The 26676-nt window shown below is 34.8% G+C and overlaps 3 protein-coding genes across 3 annotated transcripts; all 3 read left to right on the top strand.

Annotated features, from left to right (window-relative positions):
* LOC18601004 (cell number regulator 2) lies at nucleotides 6096-6941 on the top strand (the record flags this gene model as incomplete). Its single annotated transcript, XM_018118958.1, has 4 exons — nucleotides 6096-6171; nucleotides 6276-6347; nucleotides 6459-6671; nucleotides 6865-6941. Coding segments are annotated over 4 exons (438 nt in total), but the record flags the coding sequence as incomplete, so codon positions are not given.
* LOC18601002 (sulfite oxidase) lies at nucleotides 15398-19861 on the top strand. The gene is made up of 12 exons (XM_018119862.1): nucleotides 15398-15608; nucleotides 16032-16147; nucleotides 16254-16316; nucleotides 16504-16540; nucleotides 16629-16710; nucleotides 17016-17134; nucleotides 17251-17346; nucleotides 17568-17678; nucleotides 17764-17865; nucleotides 18226-18273; nucleotides 18759-18974; nucleotides 19523-19861. The coding sequence occupies exons 1-12, from the start codon at nucleotides 15534-15536 to the stop codon at nucleotides 19637-19639; spliced, it is 1182 nt and encodes a 393-aa protein (XP_017975351.1). The 5' UTR covers nucleotides 15398-15533; the 3' UTR covers nucleotides 19640-19861.
* Nucleotides 24667-26604, top strand: LOC108661791 (cytochrome P450 94B3). The gene has a single exon (XM_018119861.1). It carries the CDS (start codon nucleotides 24871-24873, stop codon nucleotides 26395-26397), a length of 1527 nt encoding a protein of 508 aa, XP_017975350.1. The 5' UTR covers nucleotides 24667-24870; the 3' UTR covers nucleotides 26398-26604.

Below are 26676 nucleotides of genomic sequence, written 5' to 3'. Positions count from 1 at the left end.
CATAAACCATACCTTAGCAGCAAATTCCTCCTTCTTATAAGGCCGGATAACTATCAATGCCTCACCATTACTGATAAAACTTTCACATACTAACTATCCCTCATGGAGATCTCAATTTGATGCCTTTCTTCTCGAATATAATTTTCTCGATTTTGTCAATAGGACAAATCCATGTCCTTCCAAGAAAAAGACTGTTGATGGTAAAATAGTCTCAAATCCTGACCACTTTCATTGGCACCTTCAAGACCAACTTCTTAAAATAGGAATCATGACTTCTCTTATTGAGCGCATCATTCCAATGATAAGCTCTACTAAAATGTCCAAAGACGTTTGGGATCATCTTTCTATTGCACTGTCAAGGGCCCCAACCTCTTGCATCATGGGTTTCACGGATCAGTTAACCAACATCACCAAAGGAACCATGACGATTTCAGAGTATATTGGGAAAATTCGCTCACTAACCAAGGAACTCGCCCTTGCTGGATCGGCTGTTCCCAACACTAATATGATCCTCCATGTCTTAAATGGAGCGGGATCTGAATATAAGGAAATAGCTGCTGTTGTTTGAGCTCGTTACACATCAATCAACCTTGAGGAACTCCATGATAAATTTATTGAATACAAGTCCTTTCTTTCATGAGAAGAGGCCAAACATACAAGTGGTTTCACTACAAATATTGCTCAGTACAATTGTAACAAGTCCTCCCATTCTTGATACAACAACTGATCCAATGATTAGCACTTACAATCTCGATTCAACTAATATACTGACCAATGCTTACATGGAAATCCTAAACAAGGTAGTGGCTACACAAGCCATAACAACAACTTCAAACAAAATTTTTTTTGCAATACTGTGACAAAAAAGGCCATGTAGCCAAAGATTGCAACACCCTTAAGCGCTTGCTGGGTATTTCTATTCCTCTTAAGGCAAATCCTACTACCATTAGCCATAACACCAGCAAATCCTTAAAATGGCTTTTCAATACAAGGGCTTTTCATCCTGTTACTTTCGATATGAGCAGTCTTTCTAATCATCAACCTTATAAGGGTCTTAATGACATCATCATTGGTGACGGTTTAAGTTTGTGTATCACACATATTGGGCATTCTGTTGACTCAATGAGTTTTTGATGATAATAAAACATTCCCATTCATTAATATCTAACTATACTACTTGAGTGTGCAGGATAAAAATATATGTCACTTAGTAGAATAATCACTTGGAAACAAACATCAAAACTAATCAGAATAAGAGGTCACAAATGAGTTACAAACAAAAGTCTCTTAGCTAGTTAACTAAGGGAGTTAGTTAGCTAAAATCCAAAAGTGAAGTTGGCTGCTTCAAAGGCAGTAAACTCTTAATCAGTTAAAATCTTTCTTAACCAATTAACAGAGTAAAGCAAACTGCGAGACAGAGAAGACTTAATCGACTAAGAAGTATGGTTAGTCAACTAAAAGCTCACTATCAAACAATTTGAATCTGAATGTTTAAAGACAAACTAATGGCTAGAAAGTACTTTAAATTGTTTCCAACGGTATGAAGCTGTCAACATCAATCAGAGTTGATTTTTCAAGTATAAAAGACATCTTCAACGGCTAAGAAGATTAAGAGATGCTTCCAAGAACAAAAAGAGCCCAAAAATAGCAAAAATCCTTTTAATTCTTCTTGTACTCCATTCTAATCTTTGTAATGGTTTTTAGCACCTCATCTTGTACCATTCAGATTAGCTTAGTGATAATACGTACACCTTCAAATCTATATTCCTTGATAACTTAGAGTGTGTGAGGCACTCTAAGAATATTGATTAAGCTTAGGTTAGCTTGGTTGTTGTTGTAGGTTCGAACTCAGCCATACAAAAGTTAAATTTTGGGTTTTGGTTGATCCCTTGGAAAATCATTATTGAAAGGTTGTGGCTGAGCTTGTGAAAAGCCATTGTAAAAGCTTAGTGGATGCTTGGGAAATCGACTGAATCTAATGAATTGATTTGAAAATCCTTGATTGGAAGATCAAGGTAGTGGTTGTAGGTCAAAGAGACCGAACCATTATAAATCTTTGTGCATTGTCTACCCTCTTTTATTTCTTTATTTCATTCTCCTTAAATCATTTTTTCATCTGGTCCTCAACTTTTCATCATCTACCTTAACAAGCTCTTAATTAAAAGTTAAGTTTAGTGACATTTAGAAAGTTGTATTCACCCTTCAATTAGTACGCTCTTTAGGACCAACATTCCATACTCTCATCTACATCTCACTCTTTCAATTGATCAAATGTTTTATGTGTGCCTACTATGAAATAGAACCTTATTTTCATTTGTTAGTTTTGTAAGAACAATAATGCTTCTATTGAATTTGACCCCAACTCTTTTTGTGTGAAGGAGATTTAATCACAAAAGCACTTCTATCTAGAGAAGTGAGCAGGAATAATGTCTATGAGTGGACTACCATCAAAGACTCAAAGCCGCAAATAAAGGAAACATGCTATGGTGTTGCTACCACTGTTGGTCAGTGACAAGATCGATTGGGTCATCCATTTCTTAAAGTCCTCAATTACATTATAATCTAAAAAATTACCTATTCAATCTAGTTTTTCCTTTTTTTTTCTTTTATAACTTGTGTTAGTGCAATACAAGTCATAAACTGCCATTTGGCACTTATAGTTTGCAAAGTCGAAGCCCCTTAGATTTGCTCTACACCTATGTTCGGGGACCATTTCCAATCCGATCTATTGATGGTTTCTCTAATTAGATACTATTTGTGGATCACTTCACTAAATATTCTTGGTTGTTTACCATGTCTTACAAATCTAATGTGCAAATCATATTTCCTAAATTTAAAACCATGGTTGAAAAGTTTTTTAATACCTTTATCAACAATATCTACACCGATGGAGGTACCAAGTATCAAGGATTACGAACTGCTTTTGCCAACCATGGTATCCAACATCTTGTCTCCCCTCCACACACTCCTTAACATATTGCGTCCGCTGAACGTCGTCATCTTCACATTGTTGAAATTGGGCTCACTCTTATGCATTGTGCATCCTTGCCTCTCTCGTTTTGGACTTTTGCCTTTCATACAACTTTCTACCTCATTAATCGAATGCCAACACCTTTTTTCGACAATAAATGACCTTTTGAATGCTTATTCCATAAAGTGCCAAATTAGTCTAGACTTTGCACCTTTGAGTGTTTGTGTTATCCCTAACTTCGCCCATATAACAAACACAAATTGGAAACTCGATCCCAACCATGTTTATTTCTTGGTTATTTTAATATGGTCAATGCCTATACATGTTATGAACCTACATCTCACAAATTTTTTCATTCTTGTCATGTTCAATTTTTTGAACATCGTTGTCCATCTTTACCCTCCCAAACCAAGGACACTTCGGTCACTTCCCACATGCTAACTATCTGGTCTATTCTTTCTCCATCTTTTCATTCATTTGCCACATCCACCACCCCAATCACAAATATGTCCAGTTCCTTATTGTCGTCAATCGCCATAAATTCTCTAGCCACTGACTAGTTAAATTCTAACCTGCCACAAAATTGTGGGACCACTGGCAGTGCGTATTCTTTGTAAACTTCATCTCCATCATCATCCTCTAGGACAACGTCTCAACCTTCTTAACCTAGCTCCCTTAATGGCATTTTTGATTTGTCAAATCCCTTATCAAATGAATGTGTCAACTCTCATTCATTTTCCTCTATGGTCCCTCTAACTTAAAACCAATGGACTACAACTTTGAGGCTGATTAGACCCTAAGGGTATCCAAACTTAAAAAAAAAAGGGGTGTAATCTTAGCAGTTTCCAACAAAAAATTTCGTTGAAAATTTGACATTTCCAAAACACTATGTACTGTTTAATATTTCCAACGAAAATTTTCAACGAAATTTTTCGTTGGAACTATAAACTCATCAAACTAACTGGGTGTAATTTATAAATTTTTCAACGAAAAATTTCGTTGGAAATTTCATCTTCAGAACACACGTTTTACTGTTTATTATTTTCAACGAAATTTTTCGTTGGAACCCTATACTTTTCCTATGTAATCTTTAACTTTTCCAACGAAATTTTTCGTTGGAAATTTTCAACGAAAAATTCCGTTGAAAAATGTAAAGAGTCAATAATGTATTGAAAAAAGTAACTTTTCAACAGAATTTCCAACAAAATTTTTCGTTGGAAAGTAACTTTTTAATGCATTCAAAGTGTTTATGACTTTTTAAACTTTCCAATGGAAATTTCGTTGGAAATAATCATAATTTTTCCAATTATAAAATTTAAATTTTTTATAAAATTTATTAATTATTTTTTAAAAATTAGATATTACTAAAAGCAAATACATAGTTATTGAAGTAAATTTGTTTTAAGTTTAAATATGTTTTCCTTTGAGTAATTTTGCAAATTTTTTTAACTTTAATGAATCATACAACATTGATTAATAATACCAAATTACGGTAATGTTATATTATTCCAAAATTGAAAAAAAATAACTATGTAAAATTTTAAATTTTATAAAAAACCATGATAAGATATAAAAATCATATAAAAATATATATTACTTTATTTACATTTTAATTGTAATTAACTAATATATGTAAATTAAGATTGAAGTTTTATAATAAACTTATTAATATTTGTGCTTAAAAAATATTATTTTATTATATCTATGTATTCATGCAAATATGACCGAGAGCTATAGAAAATATAAATANATATTTTTATATATATATATATATAAACAAGTATGATTTAAGAAAAAAATCAATATATAATTGTATTAAAATTAAAGTACAAGTTATATTTTTTAATTGATATAACTTTATAACTGAATATATATATATATATATATATATATAGTATTATATATATATGAGATATATTAAACAAGGGTCTACATATATATATTAATATATAATTTATGTAAGATTATAGTAAATTTCATTTAGATGATTATAATTATTAATGTAATAGGATCCAAATCATACATTTTATAAAAATCATGTTGATAATTAATTATACAAATTTGGTTAATACATATCAATGTATAACCTATAAGTTGTGATCATTATATATGTATATAAAAAATTTAGTCATATCTCACTATGGTTTATATTGAGTAATATTAAAAAAAAAACTTTTTATACGAAAATAAAAAATATCTAAAAGTACTGTTATTGTCAAGACTTGAACCTTTGCCCACATGTTAAAAAAGTTAAAAGATAACCATTTCTTCCACCAGCCTAGACTTAAATGAAATCTCCCAAACTTAATTTATTATTAAACCAAAATGAATATTAGTTGCATGATACAAAACGTCGCCGTTCTGCCATGTTTAGTTCTTTTAATCCTACGTCAAAACGACATAGTTTTGATTATTAAACCCTAACTATAAAATTCCAAATTTCTCCTCAAACTCGACTTTTGAAATACCATTTTCTCTCTCTACCCGCGACGCTCTCCCCTCTCTCTAAAACCTTTGCCCGACTTCCACGACGTTCCCGGTGCTGTCTCGTTGTCGGTGGCTTGACTCCGATTCTAACGTTGTCCTATTTTAACAGCAATCGGTCTCTCTTCGTCGCCTTTGGCCTCGTTGTCCTGCTGTCATATTCTCTGGTTTGAACCTTTCCCGTCGTGACCCAAAGACTCTTTGAATGAATCTGTCCCCGTCGCCTTAGTCCCCCTAGTGCTGCCTTACTCGTCGTCCGATCCCTTCCACAAATCCAGCCCTAGGGGTTAATTTTGTATATCTTGTTTATTTGATTTTTATCAATATTTGTTTATCAATTGATGCGCCCTAGGTATTTTTAATGATGTTATTGTGTTTTAATTATTTGATTTAGGGTTACAAGCATAAACGTTTCATTGCTTTAATTTCAGTCAAAGGTTAAGGTCGGCTTTGGAAGCATTAAAGCAGTGTTCGATCTGCTTCAAAATGAGATTGGGTTTTGGTCTAATTTTACAAGTGAGTAAAAGAAACAAACAAGCAATTAAATGTTGGTATTCGAGAACTGACCACCACTGTTTTTATGCAATTTTATAAATAATGATACTAGCCTTTCCAACGGATAATAGTACATATATTTTGACCCGTCGACAATACTCATGCTATCCAAAGGCCATGGTCCACTAGCCTTTGTGATTGTTGCGACGATTGTAACAGTTGTAAGTTACACTTTGATCATGGCCTCTTCGATTTAAAAATTGGTTGAATATGATTGAATTTTATATTTCTTTGACAGAATTACCAATCTGATTGAATATGGCAGGTTGCTTGACTTGTTGGTGTCCATGTGTAACATTTGGTCAAATTGCAGAAATGGTTGACAAAAGATGTACCTGTAATTTTTTTCTAAAAAAAAATAGAAATTACCCTTTTAATCACTTAGAATTTCCCTTTAATTGCTAATAAATTATAAGTTTTTTAATCCAAAAATGGTGCGTTGGTGCAGCATGTGGAGTGAGCGGAGCACTTTACATGTTGATACTGTGCGTGACGGGTTGCTCCTGTTTGTACTCATGCTTTTATCGATCCAAGTTGAGAGGGCAATATTTCCTGAAGGAGAGCCCTTGCACCGATTGTTGTATCCATTGTTGCTGTGAAGAATGTGCACTGTGCCAAGAGTACATAGAGCTCAAAAATTACGGTTTCGACATGTCGATAGGTCTGTATATACATTTAGAGATCAAATATCTTCTTTATCCGATTCTCAATAACCAATAAAAAGACATGAACTACTCACAAATGTCATTGTTTCGAGTTAAACTCATTATTAAATTGTGAGAGTCGGGCCAGTAATGAATATGTTTTGTGTTTAATTAGATTTATTTTTTATTTTGTTTATGATGATGGAATAGGGTGGCATGGAAACATGGAAAGGAAGAAACGAATGGCTGCTTTGCCTCCATCAATACAAGTCAGCATGTTTCGATAGAGCTAATAACTAATGAAGGATTTGATTTAATTTTAGTTATTTTTCCATTTTTTTTCCTGTTAATCTACACTATATACGTACAAACATCGTCAAACCTTAGCATGCATGAACCACATTCTAACTAAGTCATTTCCCACTTTCTGTCAATCTTTTTCCATCGTTTGATATTTCTCAATCTCTCTCTAAACCCATAGATTTCAAAAAGTCGACGTAAGGTAGCAAATTGTCAACAAGAAAAGTGGGTAGGTGTGCAAACAAAGTAACAACAAGAAAATTGGAAATCCTATTTCCAACGGGAATTGTTCCAATTGTTTTTTCTGTTGGAAATAGGCTCTCCAAAGGAATTTTTCGTTGGAATTGCCTTTTCCAAAGAAAATTCCGTTGAAAATTTCCAACGGAATTATTTTCCAACAGAATTTTCGTTGGAAATCTCTTAAAAATTTTCAACGGATTTTTAAAAAAATGGGCAAAATTTCAAATTTTCAACGGATTTCCAACGAAATTTTTGTTGGAAATTTTCAACAGATTTCCAACAGAAAGTATTATCCACAAGGCTTGTACCAACTAAATTTCCAACGGACTTTTCCGTTGGAAATAAACATTTCCAACGAAAAAAGGTCTATTTCCAACGAAAAATTCCGTTGGAAATAGCCAAATTTTTTGTAGTGCCAAAACATCATCAAATGTAAATGGGTTTATACAGTTAAGTGTCACCTAGATGGTAGCGTGGCTTGCCACAGGGCATGCCTTGTTGCCAAAGGCTTTTACCAACGGCTTGGAATTGTTTATTGTGAGACATTTAGTCCTGTCATTAAGCCAACCACCATTCGGGTTGTTCTTACACTAGCTCTATCACAGGGTTGGCCTATTCATCAACTCGATGTTAACAATGCTTTTCTTAATGGACATTTCTCTAAGGAAGAATTTATGTCTCAACCGCCTGGTTTCGTTGACACCATTTATCCCAAGCATGTGTGTCGACTTTATCGATCAATCTACGATCTCAAGCAAGCACTACATGCTTAGTTCGAGAAACTAAAACACTTTGCTCTTTTTTTTTTGGATTCACTAATGCCACTAGTGACACTTCCTTATTTATTTACACTTATGGCGAATCTCTTATGTATTTTTTGGTTTATGTTAATGACCTTTTGATGATCGGCAGCTCCTTTGTTCTTGTTTGAAAATTTATTGGCACTCTCTCTGGTCAGTTCTTTGTTCAATATCTCGACTACCTTCATCACTTTCTTGGTGTCGAGGTTCTTCCCACAGCTCATGGTTTATTTCTCTCTCAACATCACTACATTCAAGACTTGCTCACTCGATTTAATATGGTTGGGGTTAAAGAGTTGGCTACCCCTCTCAATTCATCTTAATCTCTAGTTCTCAATGATGGTACCTTGGCTGCCGATGTCACTTAGTACCGTAGACTTATTGGAAGTATGCAGTACTTGCCCATCTCTCGGCCTGACATTGCATATGCTATCAACAAACTCGCTCAGTTCATGCACAAGCCTACCTAATCTCACTGGTCGATTGCTAAAAGGCTCTTGCATTACTTGAAGCACTCTATCTCTCATGGCTTATTCTTGAATTGTTTTTCTTTGGGTCACCTCATTGCTTATTGTGATGCCGATTGGGCTGGTAATCAAGGATGACTTCTTTTCCACCTCTATTTTCATAATTTTTCTTGGCTCTAATCTCGTGTCCTGGTGCTCCAAGAAACAATGGATCGTTGCTTGTTCCTCTATTGAAGCTGAGTATTGTTTGATTGGTTCTGCAACAGTAGAAATCTTGTGGCTTTGAAACCTTCTCCATGAACTCAAAGTTTTTCTCTGTCGTCCTCCTCGATTACTTTGTGATAACTTGAGTGCCACATATCTTTGTATTAACTCCATGTTTCCATTCTCAAATGAAACATATTGCCTTCGATTACCATTTTGTATGTGAGCAAGTTTCCACTAGTAAGCTTTAAGTCACTCATATCTTAACTTTCCATCAACTTGCTGATCTACTAACCAAACATCTTAACAAAACTCGCTTTCAGATTCTTTGTAACAAGATTGGTGTTTCTTACAACACCACCATTTTGCGGGCATAATAGATAGATATCATACAAATCACATTAGCTATAATCAACCATCAATTAATTTTCCTTGTTTTTCTCTATCATTCTTTACCATTCATTGCTATATATGAACTTTCCTTTTCTTTGTTGGTGTTTTTTCAAAATTAAAGGTTATTTCACATGATGAAAAGCTATCATTAGCTCAAAAGTTATGTCACGAAAAGTGACATAATGTGTCTATTAGATATGGACATGTTTTCATGTGAATAGTTATGTCTCTTGGAAAATGACATCCAAAAGTTATAAAACAAGTTGAAAAGACACCATTGCTCAAAAGTTAAAGTGAAAAGTTATTGTTTCAAGTTATAACTCAAAGGTTATAATTTATGGGATGAATAGTTATCTATTCATAAGATGACTATTAAAACAATAACTATATCTAAAAGTTGTGTTGGCAAAAATGTAAAGATGTCTTTTAGACAAAGAGATGTCTTTATGAAAGGTTGTGTCCTTGAAGAAGAGACACTTGGAAGCCTATATAAAAAGCTTGTTGCCAACCATTTTGACACACCAAAAAATCAGAAACAAAAGCAAGAGCAGAAAAGTTAAGAGCAAGATAAGTGTTGTGTTCTAATAACATAAACACTTAAGATCCCATCATCTATAAGATATTCTGAATTCCTTATAATCTACTTGCTGCAGAAAGTAGGCTGTAAGGCCAAATAACTTTGCAAACCCTCAGGTGTATCTAGTGGTCTACTTTGTAAGTGCAATACGAAAGTTAGACGTTGGCTTCATTGTATCCTTGAGACTATTTGCATTATTCCCCTTTGCATACCGAGTGGTGAGGGTGAAATAAGTCTTAAAGATAGACGTCTATTTGAAAGGCTCTCTTTGAAGCCAATTTTGCATAGTCTTAAATACCGTATAAAACCCCCACAACACCAACAGTTTTAAGACTTATTTTCGTGGTATTCAAGATGGCTTCACTCAAAGAGATGGCTACCAACATTGTCAAGTTAGATCGCTTTGAAGAAGGAAACTTCATTCGATGGTAGAAACAGATGGACCGATTTGATGGTGACAAAGAAAGTGACAAAATGGTTCCTCATCGAATTACAAGATAAGTTTTCTTTCCTTACTTGATATGCATGATATTGTATTTGATATGCATAGAAAACATCTATTGGATGGAAAGAGGGATTTCATTATATTCATATATGATCTTGATATGGATGAGGTTATTCTTGTGTCTTCCATAGTTGAAATATTTCTCCCTTCATAGAGAGACACTATGAAAACTCTAAAGCATGAGAAAGAGAATATGGCTCTCGAGGATCTTGGTAATCATATTCGAATAAAAGATGATTGTTGCAAACAAGAAGAAGTCAAGCAAGATGAAAAAGATTCTAATGAAAAAAATCTTAAGACCTCAAAGGTCCATGTGATGGAACACAAACCATCAAACAAGTCGGTCTTACAATACAAAAGAAAACATTCTGTGGGTATAATGACAAAAGTCATAAGTTCAAAAGGAACAAAAAAGAGCCATGTTTCCATTGTAACAAACTTGGTCACTTTAAAGCAGAATGTAGACTTTTGAGAAACAAGACACAAGGTGTGAACCACAACAAATTTGTGGCTGTGGTTTCTGAGGTCAATCTTCTCCAAGATGATGGAGCATGATGGATTGACACTGGTGCAACTAATCATGTATGCAATAACAAAAGCTTCTTCAAGACTTTGGAAGAAGTTAATGATGGAAACATACTATACATGGGAAATTCCTCCACTACACAAGTGAAAGGAAAAGGCACCGTGGAACTTATGTTTACTTCTAAAAAGACACTTGTACTAAACAATGTCTATTATGTACCTGAAGTAAGAAAGAACCTTATGTCAGGTGGCTTGTTGAATAAATATGGCTTCAAATTAATATTTGAAGTAGATAAGTTCATATTTACAAAAGGTGGACATATGACATTCTTATTATACATTAAGGTATAATGATGCCAAAATATAAATACCATCAAGGTCCATGTGATGGTGGACATGTGGCATTCTTATTATACATTAAGGTCTAATGATGCCAATATGTAAGTACCACACATGATAAGTGGGAGGCATATGGCATTCCTATTATACATGAAGGTATAATGGTGCCAATATGTAAATTTAACATCTTGGTATATGGTGCCTTTTTATCATCGAAGGCATAATGGTACAACATAGATATTCAATATCTTTAACATGGCATTCCTATTGTGCAATAAAGGTACAATGGTGCTTGTGTGAACATATACCTTGATGTGTTAATTTGGCATTCCAATTGTACTTAAAGGTACAATGATGTCAATTGCGAAAAAGGGAAATCAAACGTGGAAATTGGTAAACCTTCCACCAGGTTCCAAGCCAATAAGCTGTAAATGGATTTTCAAAAAGAAAATGAAAGTTGATGGAACTGTAGAAAAGTTTAAAGCAAGGCTAGTGGCAAAAGGCTTTAAACAAAAAGAAGGTGTTGATTATTTTGATACATATACATCGGTAGCAAGAATAGCTACAATTAGAGTGCTTATGCACTTGCATCTATATATAATATGGTAATTCACCAAATGGATGTTGAAACAACATTCCTAAATGGTGAATTAGATGAAGAGGTGTATATGGAATAGCTTGAAGGGTTTGTCTTTCTTGGTCAAGAAAGAAAAATGTATAAGCTTGTAAAATCCTTGTATGGATTAAAATAAGCGCCAAAATAATGGCATTAAAAGTTTGATGAGGTTACACTAGCTAATGGCTACAAGATCAATCAATCTGACAAATGTGTCTATAGTAAGTTCCATAACGGTAGAGGTGCCATCATTTATTTATATGTGGATAACATGTTAATATTCGATACCGATTTAGAACAAGTGAAAGACACAAAAAGGTTCTTGTCAAAGAATTTTGACATGAAAGATATGGGTATGGCGGATGTTATTCTTGGTATAAGAATAATGAGAGATAATAATGGCTTAACATTGTCTCAATCTCATTACATCAAAAAGATTGTAATGAAGTATGGCAAGTCAGATTGTATGCCAATGACTACGCCTTATGATTCTAATCTAAGCTTAATACCCAACAAAGACAAGCCAATAGCACAAAATGAATATGCAAAGGTGATTGGATGCCTAATGTATTGAATGGTCTATACAAGGCCGGATATTGCTTTTGTCGTTGGGATGCTAAGTCGATTTACAAGTAGTCTGAGTAAAAAGCATTAGTATGTTGTTCATAGAGTTCTAAGGTACTTAAAGAGTACAAAGAATTATGGCATCTGCTGTTTAGGTTTTCTTTCGGTTTTAAAAATGTATACAGATGCAAGTTGAAACTCAAATAGAATGGATTACACATCTATGATTGGATGGATTTTTACAATTGGTAAGGGTGTTGTTTCTTAGGGTTCTAAGAAACAATCTTGTCAAGTGGACTCCACCATGGCGGTTGAATTTATAACCTTAGCATCTGCCACCTAAGAAGTCGAATGGTTAAGAGATTTACTCTATGAAATTCCGTTGTGGCCTAAGCCAATGGCACCAATCTTGATACATTGTGACAATGAAGCAACTGTATCAAAGGCATATAATCAAGCTTATAATGGAAAGAGTCGATATAGTGGACTTCGGCATAACATTGTAAAGCAAAAAATTAGTGACGGTATAGTCACTATAAGTTATGTGAGGTTTGGTGAAAATTTAGCGGATCTGTTTACTAAAGGTCTAAAAAGGGACCTGGTTATAAAGACCTCAAGAGGGATGGGTCTTAAGCCTATCAACTAAATCGTCAATAGTGAGAGCTCACCTTGATGCTTGCGGCCGACCTGCAAGTCTTGGGTACTGACCATTCTACCACATGGTGATTGCAAGCACTAAAATATATTTTTCATCCCAATGTGTATAGTGCTTGGTTCCCGTAATGTGTAAAGTAAGGTTGAACGAAAGTTTTTAATAGACCCATAACATATATATGTTGAAGTACTATAATTACGGGGTACTTTCGATGGGGGCTACCTATATGAGTGGAAGTGTGGCCGCTTCTAGGAGTTAAAGGCTTGACTTTGACAGCACTCATGAATGGATACAAAACACAAGGCCATAAACATGTTGGCAAAACTAGATACAATATGAGTAAGGAAGCTTGTGTGTGTTTAGTGGCCCGACTAGTCAATGAAGAATCGATGGTTCAATGCTTGGTCAACCACTCAATTTAGACTATAACCAACCACACTCACTAAATGAAGGTTCCAATCTGCGGGATATCTTCATTTATGCACAAGTTACCCAAAGTTGTTGGTATTTGAAAATTTTGAAAATGGTGGGGGATTGTTGGTATTTTTTCAAAATTAAAGGGTATCTCACATGATGAAAAACTATCATTAGCTCAAAAGTTATGTCACAAAAAGTGACATAATGTGTCTATTAGATATAGACAGGTTTTCATGTGAATAGTTATATCTTTTGAAAAATGACATACAAAAGTTATGAGACATGTTGAAAAGACACCATTGCTCAAAAGTTAAAGTGAAAAGTTATTGTTTCAAGTTATAAATCAAAGGTTATAATTTATAGGATGAATAGTTATCTATTCATAAGATGACTATTGAAACAATACTATATCTAAAAGTTGTGTTAGCAAAAATGTAAAGATGTTTTTTAGACAAAGAGGTGTCTTTATGAAAGGGTTGTATCTTTGAAGAAGAGACACTTGGAAGCTTATATAAAGGGTTTGTTGCCAACCATTTTGACACACCAAAAAATCAGAAATAAAAGCAAGAGCAGAAAAGTCAAGAGCAAGATAAGTGTTGTGTTCTAATAACATAAACACTTAAGATCCTATCATTTACAAGATATTTCGAATTCTTTATAATCTACTTGCTGCAAAAAGTAAGCTGTAAGACCAAACAACTTTACAAACCCTCAGGTGTATCTAGCGGTCTACTTCGTAAGTGCAATACGAAAGTTAGACGTTAGTTTCATTGTATCCTTGAGACTATTTGCATTATTCTCCTTTGCATACCGAGTGGTAGGGGTGAAATAAGTCTTAAAGATAGACGTCTATTTGAAAGGCTCGTCTTAAAGCTAATTTTACCTATTCTTAAATGCTGTATAAAACCCCATAACACCAACATTCTTGACAATATCGCCTTGTATAAATATGTATAATCATTATTTTATGAAATATAATTGATTTGAGAATTCCCCCTCAGACTTTAGATCTTATAACTTTTTGAAGAAAATATAATAACTCCGAGACGTCTTTATCCTATTACTTAATTAATAATCACCCTCTACAAGGCTCCACCAAGGTGTTTTCCTCAACTTCTCTTTCTTCATCAAACTTCCTCATCTCTTTGACCACTACTCTTTCAGCAACTTCATTGCTCTCATGGTTGCTTCAAGCCGCCAACAAAGCACCCAAATATTACAACATTTGCCTTGCATCTGCATGCCATTGCAAAGCCAGAGATGGCAATGGTATTATAGTTTCTTAGAGAAGGTTGGTTTTTGAGAGCCATTAAAGCTTGAGGCATTTGCAGTGAAAATGTTTTCGATACATATTTGACAGTCTAAATAGTTTGATTCGTGTCTGAAAACAAAAAACAATGAAGAATTATTTACTGCTTTTATAGTTCCTGAGCTATTCATTGCAAAATTTTCCTAATGGGATGAAACTTTCTTTCTTTTGAGTATTTGAGAGACAATGCAAATGCAAATATAACACTCAAGATCCACATCTAAAATTGAGTTGAGGATTACATTCTTTTTGAATTGAATTCTGTGAACATTATCCACAAAAACTCTTGCTCTTACTTTTGGTATGGTTTTCCCTTCATATTTGCAAATTTGTTATATCATTCAGAAAATTTGAAACTTGAAAACTCCCATGAAATTCTTTAATCTTTCCACAATTTTTTTGTGTCAATAGGAAGAATAAAAAATTTTCACTGACAAGGGAGCACTCAAATTTGGCCAAGAAATAAAACTTTGTGGCTATTTTCAATTACCATCACAAGTTCAAAAACAGGTGGCCTTTCCCTGTCATCAACCTTAATACGTGGTTTCTCTGTTTCCCTGGAAAAACAGATTCTGTGGATTCCATGGGGAGACCCCAGACTTCCAAACCTTTCCGGCCCCATTAAAAATTGGAAAAGAACAAAGAAGAAAAACAAAACAAAACCATAAAATATTCCCGTCTGTCTCCTCGTCACTACTCGCTAGCTAGGTCCAGGTGGCATTTTTATTAATCAAGTCAAGAGCTTATCTGCATTGTTGAAGTGGACCCTACTTGCAGATGGACGGTGGATGATGGGTCTCTCCCCTTTGTAATTGTAGCCTCGTCATCATCAAAGCATTTTTGGAAACTAAACCAAAAGCCAACGGACACTCGCTCTCTTTCTCTCTCTCGGTGGAGTCTCTCCGCAGCGAAAGATAACTTGATTGCTTCTGTTTGAGTCATTGAGAGAATCGTAAAGGGCAGTGAAAATGCCAGGAATAAGAGGACCTTCTGATTATTCTCGAGAACCGCCTCGTCATCCTTGTCTTCAGATCAACGCCAAGGCAAGATTTTGCTGTTTAATCACTCATTTTGCCTTTGATCATGGAATTTTATCTTTTAGTTAGAGAAAGGAGGGTTTTTTTTTTCTTGGGTGTTTTGATAAGTATTGATTTTAATAACCAATGAAAAAGAATAATTTTTGGATTACCAGTGAAAGTATGATTCATTTTATACAACTTTTCAGCTTTTGGTTTATTAAATATGCATGAAAAGAATTGTGTCCAAGTTGTTAAGTGGGTAAAGCTGATTCTTTGCATGTTGAATTGAGTTGGCCATGGTTCAAAACGCCTCCTTTAGGCCAAGAGGAATGCTTTTTTCCCCTTTCAAGTGTCCATTTCCTTGTAAAAACAATATTTGTAGGTTATTGTAATCATTGATAAGAGTCTCAATGAGTAATCCTTTTGTTATTGGCATCTGTACTGCAGGAGCCCTTCAATGCTGAGCCACCGCGTTCAGCTTTAGTTTCCTCTTATGCGACTCCGGTGGATTTGTTTTACAAGAGAAATCATGGACCAATACCAGTAGTTGATGACATAGAGAGGTTATATACTCTTTCCTTGTCCCACGCTAACACTTGTTAGAGCTTTTTAATGTGTTTATTCTGTTGGGGATTCATAATGACTTTACAACATCTTTTGGAAAATCAGATATTGTGTTGATTTTTGTGGTTTGAGTGAAACTCCCAAAAAGCTGTATATGAGAGATATCAGGTAAGTGGTAGCCTTGCGAATTGCAATGCAAGAAACCAACTGTATGTATTACAGTTTTAGCAATTTATGATAATTAATCTTGCAATCCAGTCTATTCTCTAGTTTCTGTCAAGAATTCTTTCCTATGTGTTAGTCTGCATTTTAAAGTTCCTGAAGCAATGAATTGAAATTTTTTAATGACTTACAGGATGCTACCAAAGTACAATGTTACTGCCACTTTACAGGTATGATTTGTTAACAGATTTGCCTCTGCTCTATGTGGTGCTGTTCTTGTTGCATTTGTTCATTGATTTGGCTTGATGGTTTATTCAGTGTGCGGGTAATAGGAGGACTGCCATGAGCAAAACCAGGAAAGTTAGAGGAGTTGGCTGGGATGTTTCTGCTATAGGGAATGGTTTGTTATATCCATCTCAAACTTACAATGAGTTTTTCAAACTTATGTTTCATGTGTGAGCGCATGTGTAGAGACATGCAGATATGCATGTGCACACTTCACACGCATGTACGTGCATGTCTGTGTACAGAATTAGGAATGAATTAGAGCCAGCTTTATTTGTTCAGGAGTTCTATTGATTTCCCCCCCTAATTCTATGTATATTTTCATGTCTGTTTGTAATTTTAGTATTCATAATTACATGTCAAATTGCATTATAGATGTTCTATTATATTTGGTCTCATATTGTCTTTCTGACCTTTCAGCTGTGTGGGGAGGTGCCAAATTGGCTGATGTTCTTGAACTCATTGGGATACCAAAGTTGACTAGTAGCACTCAGTCTGGTGGAAAACATGTTGAATTTGTAAGCATTGATAAGTGTAAGGTAGTAACTTTGGCCTCTTGAATTTCATTGTTAATCTTTGCGCTGTTCAATGGCTGTTTCTATCAGCACGAGAACATCACTTCATTTTCCACTATTTGTGTTTCAAATAAGTGTAGGAGGAGAATGGTGGGCCATACAAGGCATCAATTCCACTTAGTCAGGCCACAAACCCTGTAGCTGATGTCTTACTTGCTTATGAGATGAATGGAGAGGTTAGGAAACTTACTCTCATCTGATGATGTTCTTTTCTACAGTGTACCTTTGCTTAGACCTTCATGATTGTTGATATTTCGATGCCCTGAATTGATGATAATGCTATTTCTATATTTCAATTCAGTATTTCCTCTTTCCCACCCTGATGAATTGTTTTTGGGAGCATAATATCCCAATGGGTTTTCCTAACATGAACTATTGTCTTGTTATCATGCTAAAGCCTCTTAACAGGGATCATGGTTATCCATTGAGAGTAATTGTGCCAGGTGTTATAGGTGCTCGTTCTGTCAAGTGGCTGGATTCTATCAATATAATAGCAGAAGAATGCCAGGTTGAAGGAGGTTTCATCTTTATTCGAATTTGTGTTATCATTTTCCACATTGTCATCTGCTTGAGTTACATTTACTACCTTACAGGGATTCTTCATGCAAAAGGACTACAAGATGTTTCCGCCATCTGTGGATTGGGATAACATCAATTGGTCTACCAGGAAGCCACAAATGGATTTCCCAGTTCAGGTGTTTACTAGATTTTGCTTAGATTAGTCTAGTCTTATCTACTAGATTTTGCTTAGAATAGTCTAGTCTTATCTGTAAATTATTGTATATTCGTAACTTTAAAGCAGGGTATTTAACACCTATACTATAAGTTTTTCTGATAAGCTGTATAACTATGAAGACAATGTTTTAACCCATAAATATCAAGATCCAGACAAGCTGTTTTTTACATTTTATTTTAGTTGGGGCTGAATCTATTGGGAGGAATTTATGTGTGAGGAACCTGGGTCTAATACAATTATCTAGCTTTCTATTAGTAAGAAAAAGTTTATTCAATGAACTGCAGTCTTGACCAATATTAGTTACTTTGCTGGTTGGCAGTCTGCGATTTGTTCTTTGGAAGATGTGCAGTCAATAAAACCTGGAAAGGTAAGTTCTCTTTGCAACCATAGCTTTATAAAGGTTGTGTGGGTATGTAAATACCATTATAAAGCTGTCATTATGACATTTCTTTAATCATGTTTCATATGGCTTGCATGATTTTAGAATTATGCCCAGCTTTATAAAGGTTTGTACATAAGTATCATATTGATGTTTTCTGTTTTGTTTGGCCAGAATATTGAGGTTTACGTGACTTGTAAAAGACTTTTCACTAATTTGATCTACATACATCTGCCAGAAGCAAGTGATTTCCTTGTCTTAAAGTCTCACCAGTTAGGGTAGAGGCATTATCCCTTAGTTCTCTGAAGTCAACCTAGATGCCCAAGAAGTAAACCTGGACCTTGTGTGCAAGTTTGGTCTCAATTAAAGACTCGTTTCCTCTTCTATTATATTAAACCTGGTTAATCATGGTGCCCCAGCCAATTGGATGCTACTAAAGTTACTTAGATTTTGTGCTGTCAAATTTTATGCAGGTAACAATTAGTGGATATGCAGTATCAGGAGGAGGCCGTGGAATCGAACGAGTAGATGTATCTATTGATGGTGGCAAAACCTGGGTAGAAGCCTTCAGATCTCAGAAGACTGGTATCCCTTACATAGCAGATCACATCAGCAGTGACAAATGGGCATGGGTGCTTTTTGAGGTCACAGTTGATATCCCACACAGTACTGAAATTGTTGCCAAAGCGGTACATCACCTGTTATTTTATAATAAAGTTACTTTTTCTGGTTCATTTCCCTGTTAGAACGCAGAATGCACCAATTAACATTTGATCATCAGTTAGATTTTCTACCTAGGATTCATGTAAATGTAATCCAAAGCAGCCATATTACCAGGCCATCTCTATAACCATTTCCAGCATGGACACAAAACCTTCTGATAAAGAACTTCATAGCTGCTAGACCATACTAGCCCATGCTACAACATATTTACTGTCCTTACTTAATATAAGAATTTCTTCTGTCTGAAGTTTATCATAAGTTAATGGAAATGTAATTTTTTGACATTACAGAAAGATAAAAATGTAAAATCCTAAGATCTTAGTAATTACGGGCTGATGGCATTGGCATCATTGAGTCCAGTTCCCAGAGAATTTTACCTGAGTTCAGTAACTTTCATAATTCTTTATACCCAAGCTGATGTTTACAAACATTGGCATTCCATTGCGCATCCATGTTCATTGGATTGCTAACTGTGTTTTGCATTTATGTCTCTCTTCATTTCATTGATTTGCAGGTGGATTCAGCTGCAAATGTCCAACCTGAAAAGGTGCAAGACATTTGGAACCTAAGAGGGATTCTGAACACTTCATGGCACCAAGTTCATGTTCGTGTGGGCCACTCAAATATGTAAATCGAACCTAATGAACCGTTAAATAACTAAGCTACCGTCCTGAATATGTGGCTGGCTTTCATTACCATGTGGTTTGTGCAAAAATTTTAGTGTTGCCTGGCTTTAATAATGCTGTTGTGGTGGGTTCTTATGTAATCTAAGGAACACAATTGAGTTGTTGAAAGTTTTGCGACGTGGTTTCTCTTCAATCTTACATGAATTTATAGTCTTGGTTAGATCTGACCATCGCTGTCCCCTGGTGTTGCTAATTTTTTACTGTTTTCTGGGCCAATATTCTGCTACGCTCCATTTATGTCAGGATATGGCGTCTGATGCAAAATTCTCCCCAAAAAAGCTTCTGGGATCATTGGTATGAATATTGGGGTTTCAGGTTTTTAAGTTTTAACACAAGGAAGCAATTATATGAAAATCCTTACTGTGACCAGGTCTCCTCATACCATTGCCAGACTCAAGGTGGCATGCCCACCTTCAGTATCCAAGTAAGATTTTGATTGGGAAGGAGTTAACAATCTGGCTTTTGGAGAACAGTAAAGCAGTTGGTCGTTAGCAACTGTTCACTTCTCCTTATTAATCATACCAAAGTAACTAAAACTGCATGACCAAAACATCATTGCAACAGAATGGGAGTGGGAGGATTGCATCAACATGTCGGCGAGGCTAAGCCAATTACGGCGGGGGCTGTGAATAACAGGTTTCCTTGATGGGAACCACCAGGCGTCTCTTCCATCTTTCAGGGAGTGACATTTTTTCTGACATAAATATCAGCTTCAGCTTTTCCATTCAATCATAAAAAATCAATTAATAGGAACTATGATATGATATTAAATCTTTAGAATGACTGTTCGATCTAAAAATCAATTAACAATAAAAAAAAAAGATTCTTCTTTTATTTATATACTCAAAAATTATTTCATAAAATCTTTGTTCTTTTGATTATTATGAAAAATGATTTACATTAAAATTCTTGAAACTGATATTTCTTTTCTAATATATACCTTCTGACACTTTACTAACCTAATCCTAGGAAGATTACCATTGGAGTCCTGTCAACTTGTGTCTTTAATATCTTAACAGGTTATTGGTTAAACTTCAACCGACCCCTGTTTTAAGCAATGCCCAATACATTTCGTAGTCAAAAAGGTAAAAGAAAATTAGTGGTGAAGCTTTGGAAAGGGAACTATTTTGTTTTGTTTACCTGCAAAAGTGTGGGAACGGACAAAACATTCACATAATTTCTTTTTCCTTTTTATACTGCAATTCATACCCTAAATAATTAGCACGAATGGCCTTCATCCTGATCCCACACTGCCATTTTCCTGCTTTATCTTTATGTGTGTGAACTGGCGGAGCTTGGGCTTACTTTAATCAAAAGATCAACCACATAACCACCATTTTAACCTGTTTTGATTAGCTAATTAATGTTTTTTTTATCTAATCCTGGATGGGTAGTTTTTTGTTAAATTTTAAACAATGATTGACGCTTAGGATATTTCTATTAATAGATGTTAGATTCTTTTATCAGTACGTGTAATGTTTACGGATTTATCATAAGAAAAGAATCACAAAGAATATAACTAATGTGGGCAACGACTGCTCTGATATCCAGTTGAATATTTAGATAAATATTCTATCTAAAATCAATTGATAATAAATAAAAAAAAATATGTATTATATTTATATATACAAAATATTCTCAATTTAACAGACACGAAACCATTTTTTTATCACCATTTCAATCATTTTGAACGTGTTGCTCTTATTTTTCTTCAACTTGGTCCAAGTTCCCACGGGTTGATCAGTCGATTAACCAAGCAAAGTCATTTCTTAATGGACTTTGAATCTACTATGCTTGTTTGCATCTGCCCTGACATAGCACATGCCATCAAAAACAAACACTAGGATTCGCACTATGAACCATTAATTAATAATGATAATAATAACAAAGATAGATGATCCCTTTGGATCTTTCATTCAACCTTGGATGCTTTTTACTATTAAAACTTTCCTTTTTTTTCTTATTTTGGCAGGCATGGAAAACTTTTTCCCATCATTAAAGAAATGGGAACAAAGCTTCGGTGATTTGTTAAATATTATCATCACATCCTTGTCTCATTCATCAGGTTTTTCAATCATTCACATTTGATCAGAGCTGCATCCAAAATAATTTATTCATATTATTTTTAAGAGGTCGGGTGCGCTCGTGATGATTTTAATGATTCTCTCAGCAAATTTAGTCACGTTTCCTTACATGGGGTGCCCATTTATGGTCGGCTACAGGGTAAACAAAGAGATTACTTACTAGAAAACAAGAGAAAGAATGGGAAAAAGGAAAAGAAGAGAAAGGATGCTGGCAGTGTGTGGATCAGAGCATGCATGGTAATTATGTATGATTTTGTAGGAAATCTTGTTTGCTTTTATGCAAAAATTTAGACAAATTTAAACTAACGTGACTTTCAAAAATTTAACTTTTAAATTACTAATAACGATGATGATTAAGGGAACGAGGTGTTATGTGCAACTCGGTTGACAAGCAGCACGGTGTCGGTTGACGGCCGAGATGGGAAGAAGGGAGTTGGGTACTTTTTAGGATTTGAAGTTTCGAGAGATAGGGAATTAATAAGAGAAGTTACATATTTGATTTCTTCCTCATAATTTAAAAAAAAAAAATGTGTCGGGAAGGTGTCTCTATCAACAATTGAAACGATCATCTGTTCAAACTATCGAGATCAATCACTTCTCAAATAGAGTCAATTGATTGAACTGTTTTTAATTGAATTATTGAAACCGTCCGAATACTCAATCCTAATGATAATTTAGATCTCTTTGTAAGTCATAACAATCACTTTTACACCCCATGTTGAATAATATATCATGGAAATTTCATAGCATCTACTCCATTTATGGCAACCAACAACTGATCCAAAAAGAGACATGGTGCAGTTAATTTAAGGACCCACATTTGATACCCTTGTCTGGATGACCTCCCATTGCCACAAGTTAAACCTGCCTACGACAACCCCAGCCATTGGACTGGATGATCAATGAATTCGGTGGCTCAGGCAGGCTTCTTTTTAATGTTTCAGTTTTGCTGCCTTGATAAAGCAGAGCATGATGGTGGGGAAGAGAAGAGAACGTGGATGTTTGGTGGTCAGTATTGATGATAAACATTTTGCTTTTTTTATTGTTTCATTTTCATCACATGGGGATTCTGCTATGGGTATCAGACAAGACAGTCGCGGTGCAGTTGGCCTACTGTAAAGAAGAAAAGGCTGTTGATGAAATTTCAGTTTATCTTCTTTACAAGAAGATTAGAGAGACACGAGGGCTTCTTCTGGATGTAGCTGTTCCAGCACAGGAGTAAAAATCTAATATGAGTTAAATTATGTAATTTATCTTTATATTTTATCAAAGTGATCCCTTGTATAATAATTTGTAAAAATTAAATTTTTATATTTTTCAAGATTGATAATATAAGTCTAATGTATTAAATTTTTTTTTTGTTATTTATACTGATATGATGTTGGTTATGTTGATTTGATAATTTTTTTTATTGATGTGATATTGAATCTGATGTGATAATGATTATGTAATATTTTATAAACAATGTAACGATAATAGAGACATGATATAATCAAACATTGACATAAACTTTGTAAGTACTAATGTGGAATTATCTAATGTTAATTAATAATTTTAATCAAGATTAGAAAACTAATAAATCAAAAATACGAATAGGTTTTTAAAAATTACAAAAAGAGGGTTATTAAACAAAAAAGAATTAAATTTATGTGTTTCAGAATTTAAAACAATAAAAAAATTCTGAAATAGATAAAAATTATTAGATCATCACTCACACATCATTATATTCAATATTATATCATCAAAGAAATACTATGTCATTATAGATAATAAAAAAATTTTAATATTCTCAACAATTAGACAGATATTGTCATTTTTAAAAAAATATAAAAATTTAATTTTTATAAATTATTATATATGAACTAAATTAACTATCTTATCAAAATATAAGAAGTAATTACATAATTTAACTTATAAAATGTTATGGAATAATTTTAAGTGATATATCAATTTTATGGTCATTAAGATTTTATTGGCTTTTATGGTTAACGTGTAAAAGAGTTATTAAACATGAATGATTGATTGCGCTTGGGTCTCAGTGAGGTCCCAGCTTGTCAGCAAACAGAAGAGAACCGACTCTGTGAGTGAATGCAGGATTTTACACGTAATTTCCAGGTCTCACTCTACCATTTCACTTGTTTAAATAAACATTATCTAACGAACAAACTAGTCACAAATTGACTAGCATTTCAAACCTAAAAGCCCTTTTACGCTAACGGCCACTTGAAACCTGACAAAATTTGTGCCCAATTCACTTATAAAGCATGACTATTGGCACTTGGTAGGGTAACATCCAGACCAGCAAGTCATCACTCTGGACAAAGATAGACTACCCTTTAACTACCCTCTTCTTAAATCAATTTGTGGAAAGAAATTTGCCCATTTTAAAAGAAGAAATAAAGAATATACAAAGAAATAAATTTTGAATTTTGTATAAAAAATCAGGCAACCAAAACACACATCATGCTAGAGTTATCCATTAATACCAAAATAATAATTGGATTAATGTCCTTATGTCTTCCACTTTTATTATAAATTTTAAATGGATCATCATAAGATTGATAATAATATTTTTATTTTCGAAACTGATCAATAACTATCATTGTTTATTTTGCATCGATATATTTATTAAATTAAAAAATATCCTGAATATATAATAATTGATTTTAAATTAGATACACGTCTTAATGAAAAACGAAAGAGTGATTTTTTAAAGTAAAATCAACTTATTTAAGAATTGAAATTTTTCTAATTTTCTTACTCTTGTCTCTTAGGTAGAGCACACATCACAGTAATTTTCCGTGCCTACTTTAAACAAGATGTTTTTTTTATTTTAAAGTTTAATGGAAATATATATATTTTTTCTCTTAATGCACCTATGTAGTGGGTCAACTACATCTATTCATTATTTGTGAGAATAATGGTAATGACTTAGCCATGAAAATAACATAACGTTTTAAAAATAAAATACTTGTAGCTGATATATTTCTCATAACCCTCTTAAGAGAGCTAGTTTTGCAAACCCCCCTTGACGTTGCAGAACCAACCATCAGTTCATCCTGGATAGCCATTTCTGCCATCTTTATGCTACGATGGAAACAATCATGTCTCTCTTTAGGCTTCTGCCCTTCAAGTTTGTGTTTGTATCAGTGTTTCTCTCTTTGTTGCATGCAGTCTTGTGTAAAGTCTGCAGAGCTCCAAAATTGTCAGGACATGGCCCCCCATCCTATCCAGTAATCGGCTGCTTGATTTCCTTTTACAAAAGCCGCACTCGTCTGTTAGAGTGGTACACAGAGCTCCTTGCAGCATCAGCCACCAACACGATTGTGGTGAACCGGCTTGGTGCTCGAAGAACTATTGTGACTGCAAACTCGGAGAACGTTGAATACATGCTCAAAACCAACTTCAACAACTTCCCTAAAGGCAAGCCTTTCACTGAAATTCTAGGGGACTTTCTTGGCTATGGGATTTTCAATGTGGATGGGGAGCTTTGGCGCATGCAACGGAAGTTAGCAAGCCATGCTTTCAGCACCAATTCTTTGAGAGAAGTTGTGATGAGTACATTGGAGGAAGAGGTGGAAAATCAGTTGTTACCTTTGCTAGAGTCATTAGCTGAGACGTCAAGAGTGGTCGACCTACAGGACTTGCTGAGAAGGCTTGCGTTTAATATGGTCTGTAAGGTCTCGTTAGGGGTGGATCGCTGTTGTTTAGATCCTTCTCTGCCTGTTTCGCCTCTCAGCAAAGCTTTTGACATGGCGTCAGAGATATGCGCCAGGCGTGGAGCTGCTCCTTTGTTCTTGGTCTGGAAGGTCAAGAAATGGCTCGGAGTTGGATCAGAGAAAAGGCTCAAAGATGCTGTGGAGGAAGTTCATGCCTACGTTGAGGAGATAATTCGGGACAAGAAGAAAAAGATCGATGAAGGGGAAGAGAATTGTGGTGAAGATCTCTTATCGAGGTTGATATTGGCTGGCCATGATGAGGAACTGATAAGAGATATGGCAATAAGCTTCATCATGGCAGGAAGGGATACAACTTCAGCAGCAATGACATGGCTCTTCTGGTTGCTTTCCTGCCATCCAGTTATAGAGCAAGAATTGCTGAAAGAGATAGAGAATATGGAGGAAAGATTGTTAGATTATGAATCATTGAAAGACCTGAAATTGTTGAAAGCATCTCTTTGTGAATCCATGAGGCTCTATCCACCAGTAGCCTGGGACTCCAAGCATGCCATGGCGGATGACATGTTGCCTGATGGTACCCTAGTCCAGGCAGGAGATAGAGTGACCTACTTTCCCTACGGAATGGGGAGGATGGAAGCATTGTGGGGAAAGGACTGGTCTGAGTTCAGACCAAGCCGATGGTTTATTGAACCAAGCTACCATGGAGGGTCACTAAAGAAGGTAAGTCCATACAAGTTTCCAGTTTTCCAGGCCGGTCCAAGAGTTTGTCTTGGAAAGGAGATGGCCTTCATTCAGATGAAATATGTGGTGGCTTCCATACTTGGGCGGTTCGAAATCAGACCAGTTGGTTCAGATAAGCCGGTCTTCGTGCCACTCTTGACGGCTCACATGGCCGGTGGACTAAAGGTTGTGATTCAGAAAAGAGATCATTCAAGATAAGACCAAAAGAAAAATACATTAATTTAGGGGGAGTCAATGGTTCTGAATTAAAATTGTGAGGCAATGTAAGATGCCAATATGCCATTATGTTCCCATCTGTATTATAGTTAGGACGAAATGAATAGCTGAAACAATAACATACTTAGTATAATTTTTTAATCAGAGATTAATCATAATCATATTTGCATCATGATCATTGATTCAAAATCATGTGGCTTTCCTGCATGGGACAAAGTTGTAATTGTAAAAGCATGAGCATGGTTAATTATCTCTAATACC

The sequence above is a fragment of the Theobroma cacao genome, chromosome 4 (assembly GCF_000208745.1).
Source record: "Theobroma cacao cultivar B97-61/B2 chromosome 4, Criollo_cocoa_genome_V2, whole genome shotgun sequence".
In the NCBI taxonomy this organism is placed as follows: domain Eukaryota; kingdom Viridiplantae; phylum Streptophyta; class Magnoliopsida; order Malvales; family Malvaceae; genus Theobroma; species Theobroma cacao.
The sequence above is the reverse complement of the archived record's forward strand: the minus strand, read 5'-3'. Positions and strand labels throughout refer to the sequence as shown.